Source organism: Saccopteryx leptura, chromosome 6 (assembly GCF_036850995.1).
Source record: "Saccopteryx leptura isolate mSacLep1 chromosome 6, mSacLep1_pri_phased_curated, whole genome shotgun sequence".
NCBI classification, from domain to species: domain Eukaryota; kingdom Metazoa; phylum Chordata; class Mammalia; order Chiroptera; family Emballonuridae; genus Saccopteryx; species Saccopteryx leptura.
In genome coordinates, this window is record NC_089508.1 from 86,845,277 (window position 1) to 86,859,054 (window position 13,778).

Here is a 13,778-nt window from a genome sequence, read left to right on the forward strand (position 1 = left end):
AACACAGTTTAAAAGTTTTTGTGCTTGTTGTAAACTAAGGAAGTTGTACAAAAGAGTCTACAAGAGAGTAAAAAGTGATGTGATAATTAGGTCATGAATTAACCCCCTGGTACTTGCAGCTCTATACTATTTTTAAAGACCCCCTTTTCGCCTCCTAGGATATTTTGCACATGCAAAATGCCTAATGTGACTAATAAGGTACCTAGCATAAAAGTTAATTAATGAAAATGAAAACACTAAAACTCAGGTTATTTAGTAACCAGGGCCTGGAGCCAGGTCCCAATTAAACCATTCTTCTGGTGAAGGAAGGGATCAAAATGCCCAATAGATTCCATCTGGCTGCTTTCTGTGGGTCAGTCTAGAGCCTCATGTCCTTTTCAAACTTGCCTTTCCAACCTCTCCTTTCCAACACAATGAGGAGCTAGGGGCAGTCCTCCTGACCCTGTGCTGCAGGACTCCCAGACTCTCCCACTCACATGCAAGGGGCTTGGCAGCGAAGGAATCCAGCTGGACTCAAGCACAATTCACTCACTCTTCCCAGCCCAATCCCTTTTGTCACTCATTCCACCAGAGACGCTGAACCCTCCAATCCCAATTGTACCCCACTGAGGAGCTCCGATAATGGCCCTGGCAGAGCTGTGGCTTTTTATGACTTCTGGCAGGGGCCTCACTGACCCATAACATGGCTACACACATGATTTCTTCTCATACTGTCTTTGTAAATTGACCATGGCTAACCTTGCTGCCCTAATCAGATCAATCAGAATAACATTTCTTTAGCTGCTGCATGCTGGCAGCCTCCTGGGCTGAGGCGTGACTCAGAGTCAGGCTCAGATACTGAAGGCAGATTTTTGGTTTTCAGTGGTCTCAGGTTTCTCTGCTTTTATCACAGTTGGTGAGCTTTGTTGGGCCCCGTTTATAGCCATGCAAATTAGCCTCAGCTGGAGAGAAATCAGGTCAGACCCAAGTGAAATCAAGCTCTGGGCCAGGAGGTATGTTATCAAAAATTGGAAGTGTGGCCACAGTACTGGAGTCGAGCCAGACTGTCCTAAGAAACGTGGGGCCTGATCAGGCGGTGGTGCAGTGGATAGAGCGTCGAACTGGGATGCTGAGGACCCAGGTTCAAGACCCCGAGGTCACCAGCTTGAGTGCGGGCTCATCTGGTTTGAGCAAAGCTCACTAGCTTGGACCCAAGGTCGCTGGCTTGAGCAAGGGTTTTACTCAGTCTTCTGAAAGCCCACGGTCAAGGCACATATGAGAAAGCAATCAATGAACAACTACGGTGTTGCAACAAAAAACTGATGATTGATGCTTCTCATCTCTCTGTTCCTGTCTGTGTGTCCCTGTCTATCCCTCTCTCTGACTCTGTAAAAAAAAAAAAAAAAGAAAGAAAAAAAAGAAAAGAAAAGAAACATGTGGGCAGCTCTGTCAGGTGAAACCTGAATCTTGGCTTGGCCTCTGGACCCTGCAAAACCCTGACAGATGGAGGGGAAGATGGAAAGGGGTATACCCACCAAGAGGGCTGGTTGCTCAACCAATGGCAGTGCTGCCAAATGCATTTTTTTTTATTAAGTAGAGACAAGTGTGAGGAAGGAAAATATCACATCTTTGAAAGAAGAAACAGTGTGGTTGTGAGGCTGGTTTGTCGTAAATCCCATATTATTCATTGACAAGGCAAGGTCCAAATTCAAGACTTTATTCTACATAAACACTTGTATACAATTAGTTTTAAAATGTGTATGTGAAGGTGTCTGTGGGGAAAACAGCTGTGTTAGGCTTGCTCGCTGGTTTCCTGGCTGCAAGCACTTTGCATAATTAGTGTGTGAGCATATGGCAGAAAGCCACGTGTGTGTCTCTATGAAAAGCTATGGGTGTTTTCCCTCAGAGGTGATTCTCCCAGGTCGCTCTCCTGCCACCATGAGGTGTGGTTCCCTGACTCCCTCAGCCGCCACCACCGTGAGGGGCGGTTTTCCTGATTTCTTGCCCTCCACTGTGAAAGTGGTTTTCCTTTGTTTATTCACTCAACTGTGTTTGTGAGCCTCCAATAAACGGGTGTGCCCCAAAGCTTTCCAGCTCCTCAGTTTCTCTACCATTTGCCCAGATCCAATGTGGACCTGCCCAGGCCTGAGAACCAGCATTACACCATCCACATACAGATATAATCAGGTACGTTGCATATGGAAAGCATCTTTAAAAACATCACGCTAGATGCCATGATCGTAACAGAAACTAAGGCCAGAGAGGTTACGTGATTGGACACACGTGTCCAACCTTGAACTCAGGCGCCTATTCCACTGCAGTGTTCCTCATCATTCAGTCCCTCAATACCCAGCACACAAAGAAACTTGTTTTAGTTTAAAATAGTTCTTATACATTTATGTCTCTTAACACCGAGGGGTTTACAGAAATCCTAACAGTCATTCCCTGAGCTCCCGTATACTGATGACCCATACAACATGGGGCTGATGGCGTCAGACAGCTGAGCTCTCAGACCAGGTCTGGCCCCGAAGGCTCAGGTGTTGGCCCACAAGGGCATCCACCAGCCCTCGAATAACAAAAACAAAAGTTAGTGGGTCTGCAGGGCTCCCATTTGCAAAGTGGAAGTAATGACTGGATTGTTGGAATCCACCTAACCCAAGTCCTAGTCTTTCGGAAAATAAGAGACCTGAGACCTAGAAAACTGAAGGGACTTGCCCAAGATTCAGTAGTTGGTTCAAGTCAGAGCCAGAAGTAGAAACCAGGTGTACTGATCCCTGGCCAGTGTGCTTCTGTCACTTAACAATGACCAGAGGAGAAAATATAGATTCTCCAAGTGAATTTAAAGTCAGGACTTATAGTTAAATTTAGACCAAAAGCCCATGTGTCAGGTAACTAAGAGCACAGGCTCTGGGGTTGTTGCTGGATTCATTTCCTTACCACTTAAAAGCTGGTTATTCTGAGCAAGTTATATAATCCCTCTCAGCTCCAGCTTCCTCATATACAAAATGGGAATAATAATAGTAACCAACTTACTGGGTTCTTGTGATGATTAAATAAGTTAATGCATGCAAAGCATTTAACCAAAAATCACTTACTTAACATTAACTATTATTATTACTATTGAAATCTTCAATTAAAAGATACTACATAAATGCAAGTTTCCTAAGACTTCTCTCTGTCCATGTTAAGCACGTACCTGTGAGAACATGTGTGTGCAGGAGCCGTCTTGACCTTTGTATACTGGAGATATGAACACTTCACAGAGCACTTAGGAGTTCACCTGACAAAGCATCCATGTGACCTGAGTTTGTGACTTAAATACCCATATAACATTTTCACCTATTCTTGTTATCATTTCACATACTTCTAAGCTTAGAACAGGAGGCCGGAAGAGTCAGTGCCATGATCGAGGTGCCAGCATCAGCTCCCCCTCAAATCACTGTTTAGCACCAGCCTGTGTCACAGTCTAATTTGGAAAAGGATCTGTATCAATCATAAGTGCATGAGGTGCAGGAAAATACAGGCAAGACCTCAAAACTTTCCTCAACGAGGTAGAAAGAATAAATACTTTTTAAAAAATGCAATTATTTATAATGGTTCTCTCACAGGCTATCTTGTAATATCCAATCATTCATCTTTGTTTTCCAGTTAGATAACTCCAGATCCATATTAAAATAAATATTCAACCCTTGCTGGTTGGCTCAGTTGCTAGAATGTTCTGACATATGAATGTCTTGGGTTCAATTCCTGGTCAGGGCACACAAGAGAAGTGACCATCTGCTTCTCTTCCCCTTCCTCTCCCCCTTCTCCTCCTGCAGCCAGTGGCTCAACTGGTTTGAGCATTAGCCCATGACATTGAGGATAGCTCAGTTGGTCTGAGCATTAGCCTTCAGTGCTAAAAATAGCTCAGTTGATTCAAGCATTGGCTCCAGATGGAGTTTCCAGGTGGATCCTGGTCCAGGCACTTGCAGTAGTTTATTTCACTATCTCCCCTCCTCTCACTTGAAAAGGAAAGGAAAGAAATGGAAAGAAATGGAAAGGAAAGGAAAGGAAAAGGAAAAGGAAAAGGAAAAGGAAAAGGAAAAGGAAAAGGAAAGGAAAAGGAAAGGAATGGAAAGAAATGGAATGGAAAGGAAAGGAAAGAAAAAAAAATCTTTACTCCCTTTAAATATGAAGGATTTAAAAAGTTCTCTTGTGTGTGTAGGTGATTCCAGAATTAGTCCCAAAGGGGCCAAGTCTAATACTTCATAAATTTTTGTACTAGTCATTCATTCTAAATTTGGAACTATGTCTACTAATGACTTCTATTCTATTAATACCTACAAGCCTTCCTAATATGCATTTGGCTACCGATACTTTGTGTGGAAAATTTGCTGTGAAATTTGGTCTCGTGGTCTACAATAAAGAAATTGAACAAGACTAATGAGGGTACAGAGGGGAGTTACTCTCTGGTAGGCTCCACTTCTCAATGCTCTGGGGAAAATGCTCATGTAGCTTTCTATCTCAGCATTCTAAGGTGCCCTCTTGTGGTCTGGGGCAGGCAATGAGCATCCTAATGATACTGTCGCTGGCTTGAGGTGCAACTGCAGATTAAGTTACTGTTTAACAGCCAACAGAGAAACATAGTTGAACTCCAAAAATAATATTCGAATTTAACTTTCTGAAAGAAACATTGATATCCACACTTGACAAGTTCTAACCACCTTTTCTTTTTTCCAACAAGTAAACAAAGTAAAAGTACAACTTAACTTTTGGGGTCATCTTATTTCCAAATAAAATTTACAAGGCAGAATTTCTGTAAACTGGTGCCTGTCATGGACTAGAAGCTCCCGTTTGCTCTCAGTACATTTCGCCAGTGAGGGGCCTTTAAGCTGAAGAACAGGAAAGCCCTGATCATTCTAGCTATCACTCAAGGAATCTGGACATGGCACCAACCCCTCAAGGTCCTATATTGGTGCAATCAACACACGAGCAAGTTGTTTCACTCATTTCTATAGATGATAACCCCTAACTTCATTGCTCATTTTTTTAAGCACACATGAGTAATATAAAGGGGGCTGCAAACTCATCCTCATTCCTGAAGGCGGGGGGGGGGGGGGGATAATGCATATAACTTACTGAAGCAGCTGGAAAAATTATCTTTGTACACAAAAGCTGAAATTATATAAACTTGGAAGGCAACAGGTTATGAAACCCTATAAATTTATGTTCAGGCTTCCAAACAATGTTCCCCTTCCACCCTTCTCCGCTCCCCACTCAACTGAGACACCAAGTCTGGGTTTTGAGAATTACAGCTATGATCCTCGCCAAAGTGACCAAATTACAACTGATGGCTTTGGCTCCAGGATGTTTTAACAGACTAGTATCTGCTGAACCACCCCTCCCAACTAGATCCCTCCCAACTCGACTCATCCCCCCCCACCACCACCAAGTGCTCAGGGAAGAGACTATTTTATTATTCTTAAAAAATATTTATCGAAAAGTGGAGGGAGAGGAATGATTTTATGTATCTTACAGAGGAGGAAATAGGCACAGAGATTATTTACAATTCAAAGTGAGATCGTGACATTTCAAGAGAAGAATATTGGCAGGTCATGCTGATTTTCTGAGAGTTGTTGGGCAAGTTTAAAAGCAACTGGAAAGTTTATCAGAGTAGCTCCTTCCTTGACAGGCACCAGAAGAAAGCTTCTCAGACAACGGAGGCAGATTTCTGGATCCTTGTTCAGGTACTGACCCATCTTTCCCAGGAACAAAGTTAACTGAGAGGCAGCGTAAATATGGCCATGCTAACTGTAGAAACTCTTACTTAACAGTGTAAAATGATTACATAAATCAATGAAGGATGAACTACTAGATTCTGTGTATGTCATTAGTGAAAGTTGTGAAATTCTATAAACTGAAAAACTGGAATGCTATAGAGATTACCCTTTGCAGATAGCTTCAGGAATGAACATACTAATGATTGAAGGCTTTCAACAACCTTGTCAGAATCAATATGTTCAAAAATTTCTTTGCAAAGCTTTCATATTAGTTCAGAAACTAAGAGAATAATACATAGTTCTAGATAATACTTAAAGTGCTTTCATAATCATGATTTCACTTTACCCTCATATCAACCCATAAGAATTCCATAGAGAAGAAACCAGTGTGTGAAAGTTAAATACTTGCTCTGAAGGTTATCACAGAGCAAAAAATAGACACTACTAAGTGCTGGTGGTGCCAACAAGACCTGATGTTTTGAACCCTGTTTCTCAATTTGGTGAAGGCTATGTTTGTGGTGGCAGAGTGGTCTGGTGTCACAAACGAGGTTGGCACATGCCTGAGTATCCAATAGAAATCTATCATTGTTAGTGTTTATTTATAGCTAATATTTAAAATATTGGTAGAGTTGATCTACATATTTTGTTGTTGGAGTTAAAAGTAAAACATCTTTTATTTAATCACCCTGATAAATACTGTTATCATCATCATTGTGGCATGTTACTGGTTAAATAAAGGGAAAATGAACTTGCTGAGGCTCTCAAGTGTTCATCCTCATCGTCTTCCCAGTTAACAGTGTGCGAACCCTAGAAGTCACTTCATCTTCCTAGGTCTCAGTTTTTCACATGCTAGAGGATGCTATTGAATTAGATGATTCTTAGGCTGGACATTATAGAACAGGATACAGTCCCAGTGTAAGTATATATGTACCTGTTGACTTCAAACCAGTGCTACTTATGGGAACTTCAAAAATCTAGTAAAGAGGATAAAACTAGAAACTAGTATCCGAATTCAGCAGAATACTGACAGTTACTTCCAAACTAGGACTGTGATAGGTGAAGCGAGATGAAAACCAGATCTATTTAAGTAAGAGACGTTCACATGTAAGTCTCAGTGCCTGCTCAGCCCCTGCAGTCAGGATTCAGAGTACTGGCTGTTTCAGTGTCCAACGTGTACTCCATATCGGCCAGTATAAAAGACCTGACCAGCAAGTATCCCTCTGGTCATCTTGCGTGGAAACCATTTTGTGCTTAAGCTGATGAAGTTGGCCTCCAATGCTGAAACCCCTCAGCAGCTCACAACCTCTCAAATTCACTTTCATTTTCATTTTCAGAGAAAAGTAAACATCTGACTCTCGGAAAAGACCAAGGGATCCAACCTGAAATCTGGATCATGGGCATGGAAATCTGACCACAGGCACGGAAGGAGGGCTTATAGGAGGCAGGGTTCAAGTTTCCTGGCATTGATTCAGCTTCCTTTATTTATAACTTAAACCAGGGGTCCCCAAACTTTTTACACAGGGGGCCAGTTCACTGTCCCTCAGACCATTGGAGGGTCGGAATATAAAAAAAACGATGAACAAATCCCTATGCACACCGCACATATCTTATTTTAAAGTAAAAAAAAACAAAACGGGAATAAATACAATATTTAAAATAAAGAACAAGTAAATTTAAATCAACAAACTGACCAGTATTTCAATGGGAACTATGGGCCTGCTTTTGGCTAATGAGATGGTCAGTGTCTGGTTCCATATTTGTCACTGCTAGCCGTAACAAGTGATATGACGCGCTTCTGGAGCCATGACGCGTGCGTCCCGCGTCACCGGAAGTAGCACTGTACATGAGCGATGCCGTGCTTTGAGGTGCCACCACATACAGTACTCCAGGATGTGGACACATCCTGTGCTCCTCTCACTGACCACCAGTGAAAGAGGTGCCCCTTCCGGAAGTGCGGTGAGGGCCGGAAAAATGGCCTCAGGGGGCCGCATGCAGCCCGAGGGCTGTAGTTTGACAACCCCTGACTTAAATTCTCAGCTCTGAGGTAGGGACACAAAAGTAACTAAGACTCTACGCTGCCTCAAGACCATCAAGCCCAGCAGACTGACCTTCTTGGCTCTACCTAAAGAAAAGGTGGAGACTACACATGTACAGATGATATGGGGTAACAGCAACCTAGCTGCCCAGAAAGATTAAAGAGTTCAAACGAAGGGTGTTTTCCTCCTCAGACAGTAAAACAAATACATCAAGTACTAACTGCCTTAGTAAAAATCCTTCGTTGAATAGGCAAACAATGATAAAAAATAAGAATGGACAACCAAATGCTTTGATGTTTTAAAAATATTAATTCACCAAAACAAAAATGATTCATTGTATGAGTAAACAACATGTTACCAAGCATCCAAAGAGAGAAACAAAAGAAGTAATGGCAATTTGAGAAGAAATAGAGAATAAAACTAAGTTTACTATGATAATGAGTAAGAATACATTTAGCAGAGTTCCTGGGGAGTCAGGGAAGGCTTCCGGGAAGTGGCAAATTGAGCTGAGCTTTTGGATTATAGAGATTCTCCTTTTGTCTGTGTAGAAACTAGGGTCCTGTTTCTGTAGGCGGCGTTTTAAAAAGCCAGCCAGCCTATAAAGCACACCTATTTCCATTGCACACGAGTCTAATTCCGTGGGAACACAGTTTATAGCATATTAGTTGACTTCTTGCCTGGAACTGTTTTAGTAGAAAACTCCACATTGTCCCATGCAATCTGTTTTCTTAAAAGGTTTGTTACAAAATTTAATAATTGCTGGGACCACGTTTTCCTTATGAAAACACAATTTCCAATGGACTTGCAAGGCAAAAAACTCTGATTATAATTTTCATTCACAATTCAAGTCAGTGGGAAAATGTGATTTCAGTAACGGAAAACTACATTCAGACATTTGCCATTTTTCCCCATGTAAGGCACAGCTGACTTCACAATCACAATTTTGCCTGAGATATGAACCAGTGGATGAACCCACCAATGTAATTTAAGAATGAAGAGTTGATGATAATGATAATGTCATTCCATATTACACACTTTTCAAAACAGTTCCTCAAATCCTTTTAGATTTGAATTTCACATCATCCTGGTGGGTCAGATGGTCTCAGATATTGTTAATCCTCTTTTATAGAAAGGGAAAATATGATGTAGAGCAGGGCAGCCTACCCAAGCTCACATGGCAAATCACTAGCAGAACCAAGGACTTTGTGTTTTCCTCAACACCACCTAGGGCTTAAGCCATTATCACAGCACCAATGCAGAGAAGTAACAGCAGTGCGGCAACAGTAGCAAGATGAGAATAGCCATCATCTGCTGAGGGCACAATAGTGGGCATGGTATCTATCTATCTATCTATCTATCTATCTATCTATCTATCTATCTATCACCTACTTAATAATTGCTTAGAATAATAACATGAGCAGACATCATCCCATGTCATGGTTAGGGAACCGAGACACAGAGTGGAAGAACTTTGACTTGGGTCACATGGCCGGAGCGTGGCACAGTTACGGTTCAACTTCTTAGCTATCTGGTGACTTCAGAATCTTACAGTTTCTCTCTGGTGGGATGACTGGGAGCCTCAGATTTCAAGTCCTCAAACCTCTGTTCAATCGTCACCTTGCTCCATGAGGACTATCCTGAACACTGTATTTAAAACTGTAGCCCCATCACCACCAGACCAAAGTTCATCTTCCTTAAATCATGACGACAGGATTTAATTTTTGTTTTTCATATTGAATGTTAATATAAGCTCCACAGGGCAAGAGTTTTTGTTTTGTTTTGTTTTGACCAATAAGTCCCAGATGCTTAGGCAGTGCTATCCGACAGAACATTTTGTAAAGCCGGGAATGTTTTATACTTGTGCTATATGGTCACTACTAGCTACAGAACAAAACTGAACAATAGCTACTCTGACTGAAGAACTGATCTATTTCATCTAATTTTATTAATTAATTTAAATAGCTTTCTTTTTCAATAGAATTAATGGCTAACAAAGATCCAGATTAAGAAAATAGTTGAAAAGTTCAGATGCTATGAACAGAACAGCAAGCACTCATTCTCCAGGCTATTGGCTCCTTTTTGCCATCTATGACTCAGAACCTTCCAAAACATTTTCTGAAAATAGGAAAAGCAAACCGGCAGCACGTAATTCCTATGTATCACAAAAAATATATATAGTTACAATGATTACTATAATCACTCACCTTTTTGACCTTGTTTTTTTTCTCATAGGTCTCTGACAGAGGTTTTTTCTTCTGCTGAGTTGTGTCTTTGGAGAATAAATATTCAAACTCACTAGTATCCCGAATATCAGGTTCTTCTAAGGAATCCCATAAAGTTGGTGTAGTGTTGTGGCTTGAAAGAGAAATTGACAAGTTCAACTTAAGAACCAAAATGGAAGAGAACAGAATGCAAAAGAATCTCTAATTCATTTTTAACTCATGTGTTTTTTTCAAAAAAGTCAGCAAAGCTGCAAGCACCTATTAATAAAGGTCTTAATGAACAATACACACACCCATATCCGCAAGCTCGTCCCTAATACAGCTTGGGGAAAAGTTACTGTGTTACACATATTTTAAAGCCAAGATATAACATAGAACATTAAAACAAATACACATTTCCAAAACAGAATGGTCATTAGATACAATAAAGAGAGAGAGAAAGAGAGAGAGAGAGATCTAGAGAGAGAGAGCTAGAGAAACTTTGTGGGACCAGACATCCCTGATTCAGGCTGCTGAGACCATGTAAGCTATCTCTCCCTCACTCAGTCTGTGGCATTTCCCTGATAGATAAACACGGGCATCATATCAAAGCTGAAGGATAACCAGTCTTCTGACAATGACGGGACAATTTTTAAAGAGAATGAAAATGAAGAACTAAGGTAAAGATACGCCCTCTCTTTGGATTACTTCTACTGGTTTTAAATATGGTTTTCTGGTCCACTTGGTGCGTGACCCATAACATGTGAACAGGCGGTACTCATTTAGAAATACTTGATTTATAACACCCTGCCCCAACAACACTATTAACAATAAAAACAAACCAAAAAACTCCATTGCATCAGCCCTCATTGGGATTTCAACCAAAGCAGCCATGCGGAGACTGTTTTATTTCGTCTTCAAAAAACAGGGCCACCTCAGTTTTGAAACAAAGTAAGGGAAGTTCAGAAGAACTGCCTCTGAGAACTGTCTCAGATGGGTAATCACCCAGGCTCCCTGCAGTCAGAACACATTTTCTACCCAATGTCCACTCTCTTCACTTAGTTTCTAATCTTTTTTTTTTTTTTAACACTTTTTTTCTTTTTCTTTTTTTAGGTGAGAGGAGAGATAGTGAGGCAGACTCCCACATGAGTCCCAACTGAGATCCACCTTGCAACCCTATCTGGGACCAATGTTTCAGTACCAAGCTATTTTTAGTGTCTGAGGCTCATGTGCTCCAATGGAGCTATCCTCAGCACTTGGGGCCAAACTTGAACCTATCTAGCCACTGGCTGTGGAAGGGGATGAGGGAGAAAAGGAGGAGAGGGAGGGGGGAAGCAGATGGTCACTTCTCCTGTGTGCCTGACCAGGAATCAAATCCAGGATATCCATATACCAGGCTGACGCTCTATCCACTGAGCCACTGGCCAGGGCCATTTTTAAACACTTTTAATGAACACACATAGAAAAAAAGTCTCATCTACACATTTGTTTTTCAAACATAGTTATATATTAGAATCCATAGTATCTATAAGCACTTCCCTTTGTTTTAATAAGTATTTTCTCAGTCATGATAAACTAAAAGATCTATTATTATATAAAGTAATCCACAAAATTATTTGATACTAAAGGGTGATTTACATATTTGAAACAGCTGGAAACACTGGCTTTTTGGATCTGCGTGTTCACATTTTACTATGTGTCTGCCTTTCCCATGAAATATGACATTTTGATTCTGTCTACATTCATTTCTCTCCATTATTTATTATATTATTTTCCTAATATTTGAGTCACTTAAGAGTATTTATGTGACATATGTGAGTTATAACATGTAACAGTATAATGAACAACTGTGAAGTCATCACCCGGCTAGAACATTTACAGTGAAGTACATCCACCTATATGTTCTTCTTCAGCCACCCACCTCTGTCTCTTGACTTCAACTTGAAATACAAACACCATTCATGATAAATGTTTATCTCAGCTGCACTCAGGAAGGGGGAGCTTGATAGGAGAAGGGAACCAGGGAATTTTGGAGCAGGCAGCTATTAAGGGCTGCTGGTTTGGGTTGCATGAAGGTTCTGCGAAGCTGGGGAAAGGTTGCTGAGAGGGAGGTGATGTGATGCATAAGGCGGATGGTTCAGAGTCAGCCCCCTCACCTCCTGTACCTGTGCTGCTTGCCCAGCACCAAGGACTGAGCTCAGGCCAGTATGACTGGTGCTTATAATTCATACTCTGGTGTGAAGCAAATTGGGTCAGGTAGTCAGGTTGAACAGTTCCTCACCATTTACAACATTGTTTCTATGGGAAAAAACATTTCCAATAACAAATAAAGGAACTTTGAAATATCATCTCTCAGTGAGCTGGGGTATTTTGTGAGACAGTAATGAAAACCCACAATGGACCATCTGCTCTCATGGTCAACTCTTTTCTAACCACTGAGCATATAATTTTAGCTCAAAAGAAGAGGAAGAGGAAGATGGAAGGAGGAAGGAGGAAAAATGAGTGTGTGGGGGGAGTGAAAGAGGGGGAAGGAAGGGGAAGGAAGGGGAAGGAGGGGAAAGGTGAAGGGGGAGAAGACACTAGGAATATGATATAAAAAGCTGAAAAAGTAGATGAGGATTTCTTTTCTTCAACTAAATATCTCTTCCCTGTTTTAGAAACAAGGAAACTACCAAAAGGCAAAATGGCAAGAGTTAAAAATTGGTTTATGTTAGTGATAAAAAGCAATCTAGGTGGATGAGAAGTAGTGTGCATATAATGAAAAAAAATTTATATTTTACTCCAGGTTCCCTAAAAGACCAAGACCAAAATATTTTCATGTGTGCATTACACAAAGTGCTTAAAACATCTAGTTTTACAAAATATTAAAATACCATTTAATTACCTTTAAAAGAACACATCCCAAATCATTTTACTTTTGTCCATAAATAAATACTACACAGAATCTTTAGACCATTTTAGTTTAAAAGAAGTAGTCATGCGCCCTGGCAAAGTGGCTAAGCTGGTTAGAGCACTGTCCCAACATGCCAAGGTTGCGGGTTCAATCCCCAGTGAGGGCACGATCAAGAGTCAACCAATGAATGCATAAATTAGTGGGACAACAAATTAATTTTTCTCTTTCTCCCTCTCTCCATCCCTTTCTCTAAAAAGAAAAAATAACCAATTAAAAAAATTTTTTAAAGAAGTATGATGCTCTGATGATCAAAAACATCTTGAGGGACCCAAAATGAAAGAAAAGAAATGTGTGATGCAGCAGGAAGGGCCCACATCACAGTCTCCAGGCATCACAGTGGGAAGCCTCCCCCCCAAAGTCAGGCTCAAGGCTGACCCGTTTACCAAACAGGGCCTTCCTGCTGCCCTGGGTCAGGAAAGTGAGTACATTCATCTATTTTTTATTATGCTCAAAACTGAAGCCCTAAACTTATGGTAAAACTAGTAAGAGCTTAAGCATTTGACTGTTTTCTTTCTGAAAATGGCCAACTACACAAGCAGGGAAAAACGCAGACAATGATTAGCTCCAGCTTGATGTCGTCCCTCCTTGAACAGCGGCCAAGGGCTATCTCCCAGCAGCACTGCAGTGTTCTAGTCCGTAATACTGGCTTCTCATAAAGTCTTGCGGGGAATGAAGTGGAGGCAGGTCAGTGAGAGATAGGTGTGGTCAGCAACGTGTGCTGTCTGGACAGGTGGGATTCTACACCCTGGAAGGGCTACACATTAATTCCAGGACACTAATAAGTGAACACAACACGACATAAATATTCTGGGAAATTATTTCTTAGGAAACGTCATCTGAATCTTGAATA

General features: G+C 41.1%; 1 protein-coding gene across 4 annotated transcripts in view; it reads right to left on the reverse strand.

Moving 5' to 3' along the window:
- The window catches only part of FMN1 (formin 1), a 447,836-nt gene that overhangs the window by 194,501 nt on the left and 239,557 nt on the right, over positions 1 to 13,778 (reverse strand). For all 4 annotated transcript variants that reach the window (XM_066341834.1, XM_066341832.1, XM_066341833.1 and 1 more), the window contains one exon: positions 9,979 to 10,129. In XM_066341834.1, coding sequence (XP_066197931.1) covers positions 9,979 to 10,129 — 151 coding nt within the window. The remainder of the gene's footprint in view (positions 1 to 9,978; positions 10,130 to 13,778) is intronic.